The sequence below is a fragment of the Trachemys scripta genome, chromosome 5, assembly GCF_013100865.1.
Source record: "Trachemys scripta elegans isolate TJP31775 chromosome 5, CAS_Tse_1.0, whole genome shotgun sequence".
NCBI classification, from domain to species: domain Eukaryota; kingdom Metazoa; phylum Chordata; order Testudines; family Emydidae; genus Trachemys; species Trachemys scripta.
Genome location: NC_048302.1, coordinates 58,950,568 through 58,967,546, shown reverse-complemented (window position 1 = coordinate 58,967,546; position 16,979 = coordinate 58,950,568). Strand labels below are relative to the sequence as shown.

Below are 16,979 nucleotides of genomic sequence, written 5' to 3'. Positions count from 1 at the left end.
TTTGTAGATTCTCTCCCTATAGAAGAGGAAAAGCATGCAGCTGTAAATTAGTTTGTGTTTGACTCAGGCTTCCAGTCTGACCATCACTTTGAAGAATCGGTTATGAAAGACTGTGCATTAGTAGCTGATGCCACTTTCACTCATTTTGACATCCTGCTCCACCAACTCCCACCAGTGGACCACAGGAAGAGACCTTTAACCATTAGGCAAGCAGCCATTGCATTTCTACTGGCACTCCAGACTGCCCCCTTTTCTCTCAGAAGGAAGACCTCTTGCATTGTATGAGAGGGCCTGTGCTCCTGTAGACTCTCCACCTGCCCCACAGGAGCTCTAACTCTGTTGTCTCCTTCTTCTGGGCACCCAGGGAGCTGTCTTGTCCTAAATTTTGAGCAGTTTCTCCTTAGTATGCTTCCTGTGAGTTCCTCAAGCTGCATCCCAAAAACTATCTGGAGACACATGCTTCCTGCAGGTCCAGTAGGAGTGTATGCTACAAACAACCCACAAATCTAAGCTCTCAGACATGAGAGCAAAGATATCTGCAGAATATTTCAACTAGGTAAGATACTTTGGTTGAGGAACCCCCTATATAGCAAAAATCTTGGGCTTTGAACCAGCTCTATGTGTATCTAATAAGTTCTGCCTTTAAGCTCCTGCTCACTATTGTCTGCAATTCCAAATGTGAGTATCATGAAAACAAATCCCTATTAATAGGGATCTCAATACCATAAACCTGGATGAGATTTTTTTCCGGCTTTTGATGTGCAGAAAGAGTTGCTTCAAGTATAGGAACTCAATACTATTGCTGGGAAGCAGTGCCTTGTCCTCAGAGGAGTCCTGTTCAGAAGTCCCTGTTTCCAGAGAGTGTGTAGTAATCTTCTTGTCCTCATACTGCTTCCCACCACATCTATGCATACGTGATTGCCTGATCATTGCACTCTGCCAGGTCACTGGAAGAGCATGCACACTCGAGCAGCTGGCATTGCAGGAGAAACTTCATATTTAAGGCTCTCTGTTGTAGTCACAGGTATTGGGGTTAGTGATGTAGCCCCACTTGATCATTGCATCTCTAGACTGGCCAACTACTGTGCAGAGTTGATTAAGACAAAACCTTATAGTCCAGAGTTGTTGTTCACTGAGTAGTAGGTGTTCAACTGGTGGGGGCCAGAGCACACAGGCTACAGTGACATTATCTACTCTTGTTTGCCATATTGAACCCTTGCCTGTTTGGGTGACAATGTTAAGGGGTTAATGGTGTCAAGAAAATTTTGTCATATCTTTAGGCAACTAATCATCGGTATTAAATCATATAGAAGATGTCTTGGATCTGTGCATTGCTTTGTGCACTCTGCTAGCAACTTTCCCGCGTATATCGGGGAGCAATACTTGCGAGGAGATAGAGGCTGTTGACATATGTGGGCTTAAGTATATGGTCTAGCTTCTTTGTATTAGGGGGTTGTACCCACGCTGCACAGGCATATTCAGCAGAGGAGTAGCAAAGTGCCAGTGCTGTTGATCGCAGTGTGGATGGATCTGCACCCCTCTTTGATGTAACCAGCTTGCTGAAAACATTGTTTTGTATGGTAACCTTGGCTTTGGTTTTCTCAATGTGAGTTCTAAAGGAGAGTGTGTGGTCAAGAGTAACAGCGAGGAATATGGGATTTATGGAATGAGTAAGTATGTAGTAAATATAAGGTGCAGTAAATAGTCCTACTTCATTCATTTCATATTAGTTGTAAGATGCAGTAGCATTTTGCAGCTTAGGAATGCTGCAGGAGAGCAGCTACAGAGACTTCTCACCTACTATAGAGCTTCTGAGCTCTGCAACAGAGAGGATACTGTGGAGCCAAGAGTTAGAGTAAGAGGGAGCATGGGGGAGCCTGACTGTCCATCCTCCTGACTTTTCTCTGGCCAGTGAAGTACAAACTCTTCAGATGGGAGATTCTGAATGGTGGAAAAGTGTTTCCTCATTGTGGGTTGTTGGGCTCCAAGCCTTTTTTACCAGTAGTTGGAGCAAAGTTCCACTCAAACTTCCAGAAAAATAATTCCACTTGGGCAGAGAAAAATTCTGTTAAAAAGGGAATGTTTCAGAAAGTTATAAGCAACTGGAAAAGGCGGGTTGGAATGGAAACATTTAAGCTTCCTTAGCAAGAGCTGTCAATAGTGCACCTCCAGAGTCTAAATATGTCACTTGTTCTGCCAGGTGTGTGATATTGTAATGCACTGAATGTATGACCACCACTTCCCTCTCCTGGATAGAGTGTCAGTGTTTATCATCCTCTAATAGACTTGCGGTCCAGTGGCTGGAGGCCTTAAGGGAGGATATTATAAGCATTCCCACACTGGCAGGTTTCAGAGTAGCAGCCGTGTTAGTCTGTATCCACACTGGCAATTAATCAAGAATGTCCTCTAGCTCAAAGGATAGAAGCTTGTGGTTTTTATTTTAAAGGTTGGAAATTTTACTTCTAATAGTGCATTTATGTGGTTAGCTGACTGTTATGGTAGCTATGTGTCTGTGTAGCTTTGGCTACAAGTAATGACTGGTGTGAAGAATCTGTCCATGAAGGCCTTAATTCAAGGCCTTTAGTTGCAAAAGGACACAGGCTTTCATCACAAGTTCATGTCATCTCTATCCCTAATTCAGCAGTTATCTTCTTTCTCCGTTTACAGAGTTTGTACTTTCAGATGTAGCTAATGATTGCTACATGCAGTTGACTTGTATCAGTTAATGTAGCCATTCTCTAAACAGAGCTGCAGTGAAGCTTTTATATTTAGGTAAGATATACTTTGCATGGGGAAGGGCTGCTGTGGGTTGTTGACCTTTAATTTTGCATGAGGTTACTCCACAGTTGTCTTTTCCATTACATACTTTTTCTCTTATCTAGAAAGATGTAAGAGCATATTTAATGTATCCTCTTTCTCCTACACAACTTTTCTTGTATTGTGAATTAACATGTTATCCCTTTGAATTTATAAGAAGCAAGTCCATTTACAGTAGTTAGTCCCTTAATCAAACGACAATAACTTCATTAAGGTGTATGAATCTGTTTCAACAAGGCTAATAAAAAGAAAAATAAGGCCTTGGCTGGCAGGCCTTTTTTTCTCCTCTCACACTGAGTTTACATGAATACAGCTCCCACTCTAATGGAGTTAGGGTGACCAAACAGCAAGTGTGAAAAATCGGAACAGAGGGTGGAGGGTAATAGGAGCCTATATAAGAAAAAGACCCAAAAATCAGGACTGTCCCTATAAAATTGGGACATTTGGTCACCCTAATTGGAGTTTATCCTGATTACCGCTGGTGTATGTGAGAACAGAATCAAGTCCAGGGTGTTTGAGCCTAAATAGCTTCAGAATTTGCTAAGAACTCCAACCTTTTCCAGGTGCATTAACTGTACCTAAACTACTAATAGTCTGTTGTTAGTTTAAAAAAAAACAGAAAAATGATCCACTGAAACTTGTGAAAAGCTGGTAATATACTTGCACAATAGTACAAGATGCCCTTGGTGTATAATATAGGATTAATCTCATTAAAGTTAATAGTGTGAATGATCTTACTCTATAACCAATTATGGAAATGATGTTATACTTTTCTCAGGAGAGCATTGAAACCACAAGAAAAATGGGAGAAATTATTTTGAATCCATAATGGATAGGAATATGGAATCAGATTTATCTGTCTACACAGGAGGCAGGCAGCTTTGAAAAGAGAGTCTCCCTTTGCTAATCTCCTTATTCTCCAAAGCAGGGGTGGGCAAACTACAGCCTGCGGGCTGGATGTGGCCCACGAGCTGTTTTAAACTGGCCTGCGAGCCGCACCATGCCGCTCAGCCCCGCTCTGGCAGGGGCGCTGGGTCGGGGGCCACACCACTGGCCCCACTCCAGCTCCTACGTGCTCCAATGGGAGCTGGAGATGGGGCAGCGTGCAGAGCCGCCTGGCCATGCCTCTGCATAGGAGCTGGAGAGGGACAAGCCCCTGCTTCCGGGAGCTGCTTGAGGTAAGCGTCACTGGGAGCCTGCACCTCCTGAGCCTCTCCCCATGCCCCTGCCCCAGCCCTGATCCCCCTGACACTCTCCAAACCCCTCAATCTGAGCCTGGAGCACCTTCCTACACCCAAACCTCTCATTCCCAGCCCCACCCCAGAGCCCGCAACCCCAGCTGGAACCTGCACCCCTTCCTGCACCCCTGCCCCAGCTCTGATCCCCCTACCGCCCTCCGAACCCCTCAGTCCTAGCCCAGAGCACCCTCCTACACCCCAAACTCCTCATCCCCAGCCCCACCCTAGAGCCCGCACCCCCTCCTGCACCCCAACCCCAATTTTGTGAACATTCATGGCCCGCCATACAATTTCTATTCTCCGATGTGGCCCTCAGGCCAAAAGGTTTGCCCAGCCCTGTTCCAGACACACTCAGACATGGTGGTGATCCCATACTATATACCAAGTGATATGTCTGCATGTATAATCCGGAATTACACAGGACAACGGTATAATGAGCTCATTAAATAGCAATCAAGGTGTTCAAAGGACTAATTAGGACTATAGTATGGAGTTCATACTTGTAAACTCATAGACTCATAGACTTTAAGGTCAGAAGGGACAATTATGATTGTCTAGTCTGACCTCCTGCACAACGCAGGCCACAGAATCTCACCCACCTACTCCTGTAATAAACCCCTAACCTATGTCTGAGCTATTGAAGTCCTCAAATCATGGTTTAAAGACTTCCCAGAGAACAGAAGGGTGTGCTGTCTGCCGGGTGCTAAGATACAGGATGTGGACCTGAGGCTGAAGAGGATCCTAATGGGAGCGGGAAAGAATCCACTGATTGTCCTTCATATGGGAACAAAGGATATGGCTAGATTCTCACTGGAACGTATCAAGGGAGACTATGCCAGGCTGGGGAAGATGCTTAAGGAAATCGAGGCTCAGGTGATCTTCAGTGGGATTCTGCCTGTTCCTAGAGAAGGGCAACAAAGGTGTGACAAGATTATGATGATCAACAGATGAATCAGGCAGTGGTGCTATAAGGAGGGTGTTGGGATGTATGGCCACTGGGAGGCATTCATGGACAGAGGACTGTTTTCTCGGGATGGACTTCACCTGAGTAGGGAGGGAAATAGACTTCTAGGACGGAAGCTGTCACAATTGATTAAGAGAGCTTTAAAGTAGGAATTTGGGGGAGTTGGTTGGGAGATGTCCAGGTAATGTCTGTGTCGGATTTTAACATTGAGAGGAAGAAAACGAAGTAAGAAAGGATACAGCTGTGGGTGGTAATGAAGATACCAGTCTAATAGGTGATACTAGCGGTAGAATGTCTGTGCCTAATCGAGTAAAGAATGTGAGTGAAGTCAAACAGCAAAAATTAAGATGTTTGTACACCAATGCAAGGAGCCTACGTAACAAAATGGAGGAACTAGAGTTACTGGTGCAGGAGATGAAGCGAGATATTATAGGAATAACAGAAACATGATGGAATAGTAGTCATACCTGGAGTACAGGTATTGAAGGGTGTATGTGTTGTTTAGGAAAGACAGAAATAAAGGCAGAGGTGGTGGAGTAACATTGTATATCAATGTACTGTAAAGAAATAAGAAGTAATGGAATGGATAAGAGTCTGGGCAAAAATCACATTCGGGAAGAAAGCTATTAGAGTCTCCCCTGGGATAGTGCTTGCGGTGTGCTATGGACCACCAGGTTCTGATTTGGATATGGATGGAGACCTCTTTAATGTTTTTAATGAAGTAAATACTAATGGGAATTGTGTGATCATGGGAGACTAACTTCCCAGATATAGATTGGTGGACAAGTGCTAGTAATAATAATAGGGCTCAGATTTTTTTCCTGGATGTGATAGCTGATGGATTCCTTCACCAAGTAGTTGCTGAACCAACAAGAGGGGATGCCATTTTAGATTAATTAAAGATGAAGATTTCTAACCATCAGAGGAGTTCTGGAACAGCCTTCCAAGGGGAGCAGTGGGGGCAAAAGACATATATGGATTCAAGACTGAGCTTGATAAATTTATGGGGGGGGGTATGATGCGTTAGCCTAATTTTGGCAATTAATTGATCTTGACTATCACTGTTAAATATGCCCAATGGCCTGTGATGGGATGTTAGATGGGATGGGATCTGAATGACTACAGAGAATTCTTTCCTGGGTGCTGGCTGGTGAGTCTTTCCCACATGCTCAGGGTTTAGCTGATGGCCATATTTGGGGTTGGGAAGGAATTTTCCTCTAGGGCAGATTGGCAGAAGCCCTGGGAGTTTTTTGCCTTCCTCTGCAGCGTGGGGCACAGGTCACTTGCTGGAGGATTCTCTGCATTTATATAGGAACTTATATTGGAGGGAAAAGTCTTAAACAGTCACTTTTGGGAATCCCAGAAGGCTTTTCAAAGCCAAATATTTCATCTTGGAGATTTCTCCCTCGCAAGATCAACTGAAGTAAAGATACCGATGCCTGTCTCTTGAAGTCCTCATGGGTTCCTGAACAGGTTCCTTTAGGCACACTGCTTCTGAGATGCACATGAGAAGTGAATAATTTTAAAAACCAAACACTTTGTTGAGCTGCTAAAATGTGCATATGCCAAGACTCAGTTACTGCATGATCTTGTTGCTCTTGTCCTCCTTTTTTCTTAACTCCAATCCTTCTCTACTACATTACCTATGCTAGTCATGCTATTCCATTAATTTCATCCATAACACCTTCCACAGAATAAAGATCACAGAAAATAAAGTATAAAGCAGTGTCCAGAGAGTGGGTTTTTCAACTGGAACTTTTTGTATTTTACTGGATTTTCCTTTCTGTTTTTAAGGAATAAATTCCCTGCTTCAGTATGAAATCTTACCAGGAAATGGGTTTGAGATTTTCCAGATAAACTCGGATACTGGAGAGGTGATGACAGCTGCCTCACTCGACAGGGAGACCCAAGAGATTCTCAGTATAAAAGGTAACAGTATGAGATGTTTGATGTAAAATGGGATGTGGAGAGTGTGGGTTCACTTATCATCAGTGTTATCTTTTCTCAATTTCATTTGACTTATTCAGATAGGTGTAGCATGATGTTCAGGAACAGAAAGCAGCTGTGTTAGCACATGTACTCTTATTTTCTGTATAGCACATCAACTCTAATATTTTGATATTACTGATGAAGGTTCATCATTACACTAACATCACTAATATAAGCTTCCTTTCTATGTGTTACATCTCAGTCCTGGTTCGAGACAGTGGAACCCCTTCTTTATCCAGCACAGCAAGAGTTATCTGCAAAATACTGGATGAAAATGACAATACTCCTAAATTTCTCCTTCTTGTCCCTGAGATTCAAATTCCTGAGAATCAAGAGCCTGCAATAGTGTACACCACACGAGCTGTAGATATAGATGCTGGCAATAATGGAACTTTACAATATCAAATAATTGGTAGGTATGGTCTTTATTCCGTATATTACTAATACCAAAAAAAAGTTGTCAGAAAATAGTTAAACAGGAGTTTCAGGTTTTAAAATAGTTCTGATCTCAGCCAGTCCAGCTAGATCTCAGCTAGTTCAATAGGGAGTCCTAAGGCTCCCTTTAAACTGAAAAAACCTTCCACCTCCTCCATTGGCATACACTTCCAACCCAACCTCTCAGCCTAGCGATCAGATTTGGGAGTGTACAGAAGAGAGGAACAAAAATAATCTGGAGTGGTGAAAATAAGAAGAAAGATTAAAAGACCTAAATATAGCTTGCTGATGAAGAGACGGCATGGAAAGTATCTGTAAGTGTATGAAGGATACAATCACCAAGGAGAAGGAGACATTTTTCTAGGGTATTATATATGGGATGAAATTTGTAATGTTGCAAAAGCTCTTTTGGGTGAGGATAGTGACCTAAGGGAAGAGATGAAAGCTCAGATTCTTGGGACATTTAAAACTAGACTGGACAAAGTACTACAAGAATATACAGCAAGAAAAAATCCTGCACTGGCAGGGGATGAACTAGATCAACAGTTTTGAAAACTGAGCCCACTTTCAGGAAAATGAAACCAATTGCACCCCCTTTCATCCCCTCCATGGGTCATTAAAGGCCTGCCAATCTTAATGTTATATCCCTTATGCATGTCCCACATTTGGGAAATGCTAGATTCTTCTTCAAGTAGATGCAGCCGTGTATTCCACTTAGATGTGTGTGCCCCTAGTGCCTTGTGGTCATCTCCAGTCACTTGCCTAGCAGTGACTGGAGAAGGGCAGTGATCGTGCCTTGTGGTCTTAGCCTCTCCCCTGTCTATATGAGGCAGCGCCTCTCCAACCCTCATCAATTTCTTCTTACAGTCCATGGCTGGAGTTAGAGATCTCTGTGGTCTTAACCTCACAACCTTTCACTATTTTAGTGTCTTGTTCTAGTTGTATATAGTACCCCTAGTGTTAAATTTAGTGTTAGTTGTATTTAGTTAAATACTTCTGTGATCCCATCACCGGGGTTTAAACATTGTCCGTCGTGTGGGGGAATGATCCCAATAACGATACCCCACACAAGGTATTTGCTGTGCTTGAGTGAGGCCTAAGTCAAGGAGTGGTGTTTGATCTGTTGATTCTTCACGAAACTGACTCAGGTGGATAGGGACCTTCGCCTGAAACAGCACCTGTCCAAACAAGCCATGTGGCTGCTTTACCATTGGATCAGAGGTAACCCTCGGGTTCTGAGAGTGCTGGCATTTCGTGCTCTGGAGCCAGCACTTCTCTGAATGGAGGAGCAGATCCCCATGGACAGCGCCGAGGAAAAGGTTACATAAGACTAATCAAGACCACTCCAGTTCTCTTGGGGACTCTTCTGCTCCCCCCAGGAAGAGCGTGGACCGGCATGGGTAAGTGTCAGCATGTGGAATGTCTCTAACCACTCCCTGGAGTACCGTGTAGGGAGGTCAGAGACACTGTATCAGCAACTGCGGTTCTGACCCTGGGGCATGTGTTGAATCCAATATTGACAAGGCATCAACTGTTTGCATGTTGGCAGTATATCAGGCAGATATGAACCACCTCTGCCTTACCATCCCAACCTCTCCTTTCTTTCAGGACTTTGCCATAGCTACATCATTTACAGCCCTGTTGGCTGGATGGGCAGTTGAACTCTTGGGCTAATTGGAACCGCACACCGATGTTCCCCTTCCACAGTCTGTGGAAGCACGGCCAGTACCGGGCTTAAGCAAGGGACCTCCTTGGTATTGGAAAACTTCTTGGCACAGTTGCATTTGGCATGGCAGATGTGACTGTGGTGGCTTTCAAAGCCCTCCACTTCAGCACCATCAGCTGCTTCACTATTGCTGCTGAATTCAGGGTCAATAACACTTCCAGTAGCAGCATACTTGGTGCCAGCAGTATGGCTTCCATCATCGGTACTGGTTCCTGCCTTGTTTAGGGCAATGAATGAGTCAAACCAGTTAATGACTTCCTCAGGTATGTCTCCACCTTTATCCCCAGAAACTTGAGGCTCCTCGGCATTGAGGTTGGGATCTTCCTCCTCTTGCTTTCTATCGCTTGACTCATATCAGGGATACTTTATGGAGCACTATGAGCACGAGGATTGGCACTTGACTCACAGTCAGGACAGGGACCCTTGGACCAGTGCTACTGGCCATCAATACCCTACATTATTGGATAGATTTTGGGCATTGCTCCCACCACGCAGCGGATTTGCTCTTCGATGGCAGGGTGTTAATTTCTGACAATATGGACGGAACCCTCCCCTCCTTCAAGGATTCTAGGGCCACCCTATGGTTTGTACACACCACTATTGCAGAGACTCTGCTTTGGTGGCCAAAAGCAGCAACAATGCCATCTGCAACACACCTTTTGGGCAGCCTTTTTCTCCCCTGAGACAGTGGGATTACCCCAGAAAAGGGGCATAGATCCTAGAGGAGGAGACAGTCAGGTCCAGGGTTCAGCCAGTCAAAACACTCTCCCCTGACACCCACCCCCCTCACCCAAGTGCCCATTTTGACTCCTTGATCCAGAACAGTGGTCTGATCATCACTTCCTTTACCCCCATCTCCATTCAGGGAAAGGGTAGCTCACTGTTACAGTGTTTGGGGCTTGATTACAACTGTCCTAAGCACCCGTCAGTTTGGGCTTTGCCAATTCTCTCCACTCCTCCTCCTCACCGTCCCTTCCTGTCCCTTTTTGAGGTCCCACTCATGAGATACTGCTCATCAAACTGATCCGCTCTTTATTGGCCTTGGGAGCAGTGGAGGAATTTCCTCCAGAACACTGGGGTCAAGACATCTATTTCTGGTACCCAAATCCAAGAGAGCTTTAAGGCCTATTCTTGAACTCCTCAACATTAACAAATATATCAAATACAAGAAGTTCCATATGGTCATCTATCAGATGTCCTCCCCACGTTGACTCAGAATGACTAGTTTGCTGCTCTTGACCTTCAGGACTCTTACTTATATATGGCAGTTCTACTGAGCCACAGAAGACTTCTCCAGTTCATCATGGCAAATTGCCATTTTCAGTACACAGTTCCTTTTAGTCTGTCTTCTGATCTCCCTCCCTTCCCCCCACTCCCAAGTTGTTACCAAATGTATGGTCGGCATACCTCAGGAAGAAGGGAATCCATGACTTCCCATATCTGCATGACGGGCTACTAAGCGGCAAGTCCAGAGAACAAGTCCTTGCTCATGTACGCATTACACCGTGCTTACTCGACCATCTGGGTATCACCAAAAAGTCAACATTGGTCCCAACTCAGAAAATTGAGTTCATTGGGGTTCTAATAGACTACATGAGTTTAAGAGCATTTTGTCGACCAACTGTTTCCAGACAATTCTCCGCTTTTGTCTGTCTGCAGTCTCAACCTTCCACAACAGTTCACATGTGCCTGAGGTTCTTAGGCCACATGTCTGTATGCACACAGGTGATTCAATTTTCAAGGCTGCACCTTTGTCCTCTTCAGATGTGGCTCAGGACTGTTTACTGTCCAACCCTTCACCCCCTGGACAGGTTGGTCCGCCTCCCTCCTTTGATCCTGGACTCCTTGCACAGGTATGTATGTCAAGGCATTTCCTTCGCCTGGCCCTTACCAACTAGCACTATTGTAACCAACACCTCCTTGATAAGTTGGGGAGCACATCTGGGTAGAGTACAGCGCCGATATAACATTTGTATCCACATCCGATCTGCAAAAATGGTCCATGGATGCACATATCTGTGGATCTAAACTGTATATCCGCAGACTGGCAGAGCTCTACATCTGGGGTCACTGAAGGTTCAGGCTCTGGAGTCAGAGCAGGAAGCTTCCCTGCATATCAATGTCCTGGAGCTTTGGGCCATCTACAATGCCTATCTTGCTTTCCTAGGCTGCATCAAGGATTCAGTAGTTCACATGCTTACAGACAGTATCACCGCAATGTATTATGTGAACAATCAAGGGGGGGAGCAGACACAAGGGTGCTCCCTCTGCCAAGAGGCGATTAGGCTGTGGCAGTTGTGCACTGAAGACAGTATCATTCCAATAGCCGATTACTTGCCCGGGGTCCAGACTCATCTCACAGACCATCTCAGCAGGAATTTTTCTCTTAATCACAAGTGGTGTCTGAAGCCAAGTGTCCTGCGAGTCATCTTTGTAACGTAGGGCATCCTGACAATTGACCTGTTTGCTATAAGGGAAGACTTGAAATGTCATCTGTCCTGCTCTTGAGAGGTTCTCCATCCAGGCTCTCTGATCAATTCCTTTCACCTTAACTGGCAATCAGCTCTCCTGTACACTTTTCCTCTGATCCCAATCATTCATCCTTAAGCTGAAAGTGGATTAGGCCAACGCCATCCTCGTTGCCCCGACATGGCCGAGGCAGTACTGGTTTTCTGACCTTCTTGCACTGTCAGTTCAGTCTCTCATATCCTTTCTCTGCTCACACGGAATCATGGTCGCACTTTGTATCCTGTGCTCAGCTCCTTCCATCTTACAGCATGACTGCTTCCTGGTTGAATGAGGAGGAAAAGCGATGTTTGAACTCTGTTCAACAGGTCCTGATCAATAGTAGATAACCCTCTACCAGGATGTCCTCTTCTGGAAAATGGAAGTGTCTTTCAATGTGATCATTGGCCCATGGAGTACAGCCCATGCTGGCAACTATCTAAAAGATGAACTGCAAGTTCAGTCATCAGGCCTTGTGCTTAGCTCATTGAGGGTGCATCTAGTGGTGATCTCAGCTGTTTAGCCACTGTTTGTGGAAGATCAGTGTTTTCCCGTGCCATGGTGGTGAGATTCTTTAATGAATCCTTTGTCTCCATCCACCGGTGGGACCATGGTCTTAGTGGAACTCCGTTCAAGCTTCTGGGGTCGTGTCCCTCTCCTCAAAAACTTGCATTCCTTGTGGTGATAATATCTGCAAGGAGAATGAGTTTCAGGCTTTGATGGCAAAGCCTCCTTACACACAGTTCTCCAAAGACAAAGTGATGTTGAGGCCACACCCAAAATTTGAGTCTAAAGTGGTCTCTCAATTTCATTTAAACCAGGTGATATATTTGCCTGAGGTTTTTCCTAAGCCGCATTCATCTCTGGAGGAGCAGTGTCTTCACACATTGGACATCAGACAATGTCCAGTCTTTTATTTGTACAGGACTATATCTCATCGGTTTGTGTCATATGCAGACTGTATGAAGAGGCAAGCAGTCTTCTCACAGACGCTTTCTAAGTGGATAACTTCCTGCATCAAAACCTATATGACACAGCTTCAACTACGTCCCTTCTCTGGGTGCGAGTTCATTTTATGAGAGTGCAAGCTACTTCAATAGCATTCTTCAGTAACGTCTCAATATTGTATAATTGCAGGGCTGCCACGTGGTCGTTGATATGTACATTTATGAACCGTTATGCCATTATCATGGCATCCAAAGCAGATGCAGACTTTGGAAAGGCAGTCTTGCAGTCCTTGTTTAAGTAGACTCAGAAGCCCACCTCCTGTGGTTCTGCTTGTGAGTCACCTAAGTGGTATACATGACTACATATACTCAAAGAAGAAGGAAGAGGATGGTAACTGTGGTTCTTTGAGATGTGAAGCTAATGTGTATTCCACGACTCATCCTCCATTCTCTCTGCATTTCAGACTAGTCTCTTGGCATTAGGTGTGAAAGAACTGAGTGAGGTCAGGGAGGCACCTCCTTATATAGCCATGGGAGAGGCTATGGCCACAAGGCATGAGCACCACCCCTTTATGGGAACTGCTAGGCCAGTGTTTCTTAAACTGGGGTCGCCGCTTGTGTAAGGAAAGCCCCTGGCAGGCCGGGCCGGTTTGTTTACCTGCCACGCCTGCAGGTCTAGCTGATCGTGGCTCCCACTGGTCGCGGATCGCTGCTGCAGGCCAATGGGGGCTGCTGGAAGTGGCGGCCAGTAAGTCCCTCAGCCCGCGCCACTTCCAGCAGCTCCCATTGGCCTGGAGCAGCGAACTGTGGCCAGTGGGAGCCGCGATCAGCTGGACCTGTGGATGGGGCAGGTAAACAAACCGGCCCAGCCCGCCACGGGCTTTCCCTACATAAGTGGCAACCCCGGTTTGAGAAACACTGTGCTAGGCAAAATTCTCTGGCTCTGGTGCTCTGGGCACACACATACCTCAGTGGGATGTACGTCTGCATCACATCGCAAAGAACCACAGTGACTGTAAGTCACAGTTAATCTAAAACAAAACAAATGCCTTTTCAATCTTTTTATGATTCTCTCTTCAGCCTCCCATATAAGGGCACCCAACCCAATCCTCCTTTCTCTTTAAAAATAGGTATGGATAGATACCAAGTCCACCTTCCTTGTGATGAAAATCTCTTTAACCCACCAATGATAAAAACCTCCAACCAGTCTTCTAAATTGCCAAACCATCCCCAAGTGCACCATGCCAAGAAACTCCAACACAGCCCCTGCCCAACTCTTAAAACCTTCCTGCACTACCCTCACCCCAAAAATGGCAAGATACTGTTTACTCTGATTTGGGGCCCTCCACGGTATTACAAAAATAAATTGATGGCAGCACTGATAACTGCTGATTATCTCTGTTTTACTCCCACTATGTGGAAAGGGCTATCGAGTCATCTTAGATTTTTATGCTTTTAATTTGAAAATTATCTTGATCTGTTGAAATATACTTATTCTGGTAACTTTAAAAAACAACAACATTATAACTCTTTCTAAAATCCATTGCTCCACATATTTAATAGTAGCTTTAAAAATGAAAAAAGTGGAAAAGAGCTCATTACAGTTCACTTCTAAGAGACAGGTTTGTAGATGAAAGCAAGGGGCAAATAACCACATTTGTTGTCAGCAATGCTTTATGGGTTTCTGGAATTTGCAGCCAAGGTTGGGAAGAGTTCACTTTGTGCAGCAGTGTAGTTGCACTAGATTTTATAAGGTGTGTTGATTTGGGAAAAAAGACATGCATCTGGCAAAATAGCTGTTCTGTAAAAGGATATGACATTCTGGATTTACTGTTACTGCCACCCACTGGTTTAAATGAAGTGCAGGTTTTAATTTTTATAAAAGGAAGAAAATATGCCAAAGGCACATGAGTGCACCAGCTGTACTGGCAATAGGATCATGTTATTACAATTAACATAATGGTACTAGCAAAGGGTTTTTTCAAATTGGAATTGTTTGTGATAGTTTTATTTTTATTGTATTTTAAAGGTGGAAATATTGGAGAATACTTCACTCTAAATGATACTTCCGGAGAACTCTTGGCCACTCGTAGTTTAGACAGGGAGGATGCCAGCAACTTTACCCTCATTATTGGATGTCATGACTTGGGCAGCCCACCAAGAAGCTCCACAGCACAGCTACAGATTACAGTCCTGGATGAAAATGACAACAACCCTGTATTTGCAAAGAAGAACTATCAGACCTCTGTGAGAGAAGACGTTGAGGAAGGATCAGTAGTTCTTGAGCTCTTTGCTTCAGATGAAGATGGTGGCCTGAATGGTGAGGTCATGTATTCGATCATTGATGACACCTTTGGAGCATTTACTGTTAACAGTACAACTGGCGCTATAGTTACTACAAAAGCACTAGACCGGGAGACTAAATCTCAGTATGCATTTAGAGCTGTGGCAAGTGACTGTAGCATCCAAGGCCCAAGAAGTACTACAGTTAACATTATGGTGCACATTGATGATGCCAATGACAATAGTCCAGTTTTTCTACAGAACCCTTTCAAAGTTTATGTGCCTCCTGAAACTTCTGTGAATCAGACAGTAGCCACTGTGAGAGCTGCAGACATGGATCTAGGGCCAAATGGTGCAGTGGTTTTTAATTTTGCAGTACCTGGAACTATGTTTTGTATTGACATTAATACAGGAGAGGTTTATCTTCAAGAGCCATTGCCTTCTGACGGTTTCAGTTCCCACCTGCTGGTATTGGCTTCAGATCAAGGTGTCCCAGCTAGGACAGCCACAGCTCTATTGGCCATCTCCACAAGGGAACAAGAGGAGGTGATGTCATTCAGCCATAGTTTGTATGCAGTAACTGTACCTGAAAACAGTGAAGCAGGTGGGTATCAGACTCTAACTTGTGGCTGTCAGTGGCCAAAGTCCTAACCTGTTGGGCACTATTGAGGATGAAGTGTGTAGGGAGCCTTTTTCAATAACATGCAGCATCAGGGTAAAATTGGAATTGGACTATATGCAAACAGTACATTAAGGAAAAAAATCTTCTCCCTGTCCAGTGCACCAGGGCCCAAAGGGGAGCATGATGTGCTGTCTCAGAGGCGTAGTGGGGTTTCTGGCCCCTGCACACATACAATAGAGTGCCACTCCTGTTAGGCAGGATGCTCCTTTTTCAAAGAGAAGAAAGGGATGCTGCACTGCATGTTCCTCCCTCACCTTGGACAACCCTTGAGCATCTCTGCTCTGTATCTGCAAAGTGGCTGTAATGATGGATGCACAATTTTTATCCTCTGCAGTTTTCCTTGCCAACGTGCATCTCCTTGGAATAAAGGCAGAATGTATCTGTCTGTCTGTGTGCTTGTGCAGATGTGTGTGTGTGAGTCAAAACAAGACTGATTACATAATATGTCACTAATAGTTCACTTAAATAAATGCAGTGAAAGCTCAGATAAGATGAGAAATCCACAAATGCGTGTTGCGATCTATGATTTTTGGCTTTAGCGAAATCCCTGGTGTATTGTAACTACATTCAGAGATTTTCCAACACTTTCCTCACAGTTTCAGACTTGCTAAAAGAATGTGTAGAAGTAGGCGGGGAATGCACAGAGGCTGTAATACATTCTTTGACTTAACAAGACATTGTGAAATTGGTAGACTTGTACAAGGGGCAAGCAGTAGATAGAACAGGGCCGCCCAGAGGATTCAAGAGGCCTGGGCCAAAGCAATTTCGGGGGCCCCATCCATAAAAAAAAAAAGTTGCAATACCATAGAATACCAAATTCTTGTGGGGGCCCCTGTGGGGCCTGGGGAAAATTGCCCCACTTGCCCCCTCCCGTCCCCCCCCCAGGCAGCCCTGAGATAGAAGCCCACATTGTTAAATGCCCCCTATAGATAAAGGCCAGATTCACTGCAGTCTGTGCCACCATTGTTTCTTTTAGGCTGAAGTGGAATAAAGTCGTTGGGGGAAAAGTTTGGGTTAGTGCAGTGAAGTCACAATTTTGACCTGCTGGGAGCTGCTGTAAACTGGTCAGAGTAGCCCATAAGACGTTTCACTGGGAGTGTAACTGCAGAGCACTGGACAAGAATTAATACTATCCCTGTCCCCATGGGGGGAAACCCTGTCTCACCATTGCTGCAGGAAGATGCAATTCTCATTTCCTGGAGTCTAGGGTTTTTTGGTTTTGTTTGTTTGTTTTTATCTGGCCCCACCTCTTCTTCCATGCTTTAATCTAACAGTTGTGAATTCAGCTGTGACATTTTAACTGATAGTCCCTAGAATTATACATTTAGGAGTAGTGGGGGCAAGGTGTTCTCAGTAGAGGACTCTTGATTTTGCTGCTTCTTTGGCCCAGTAA

General features: G+C 44.7%; 1 protein-coding gene across 1 annotated transcript in view; it reads left to right on the top strand.

Annotated features, from left to right (window-relative positions):
• Positions 1-16,979, top strand: part of DCHS2 (dachsous cadherin-related 2) — a 209,046-nt gene that overhangs the window by 162,571 nt on the left and 29,496 nt on the right. Inside the window, exons 10-12 of the mRNA XM_034771520.1 lie at positions 6,814-6,948; positions 7,211-7,420; positions 14,651-15,508. Coding sequence (XP_034627411.1) covers positions 6,814-6,948; positions 7,211-7,420; positions 14,651-15,508 — 1,203 coding nt within the window. The remainder of the gene's footprint in view (positions 1-6,813; positions 6,949-7,210; positions 7,421-14,650; positions 15,509-16,979) is intronic.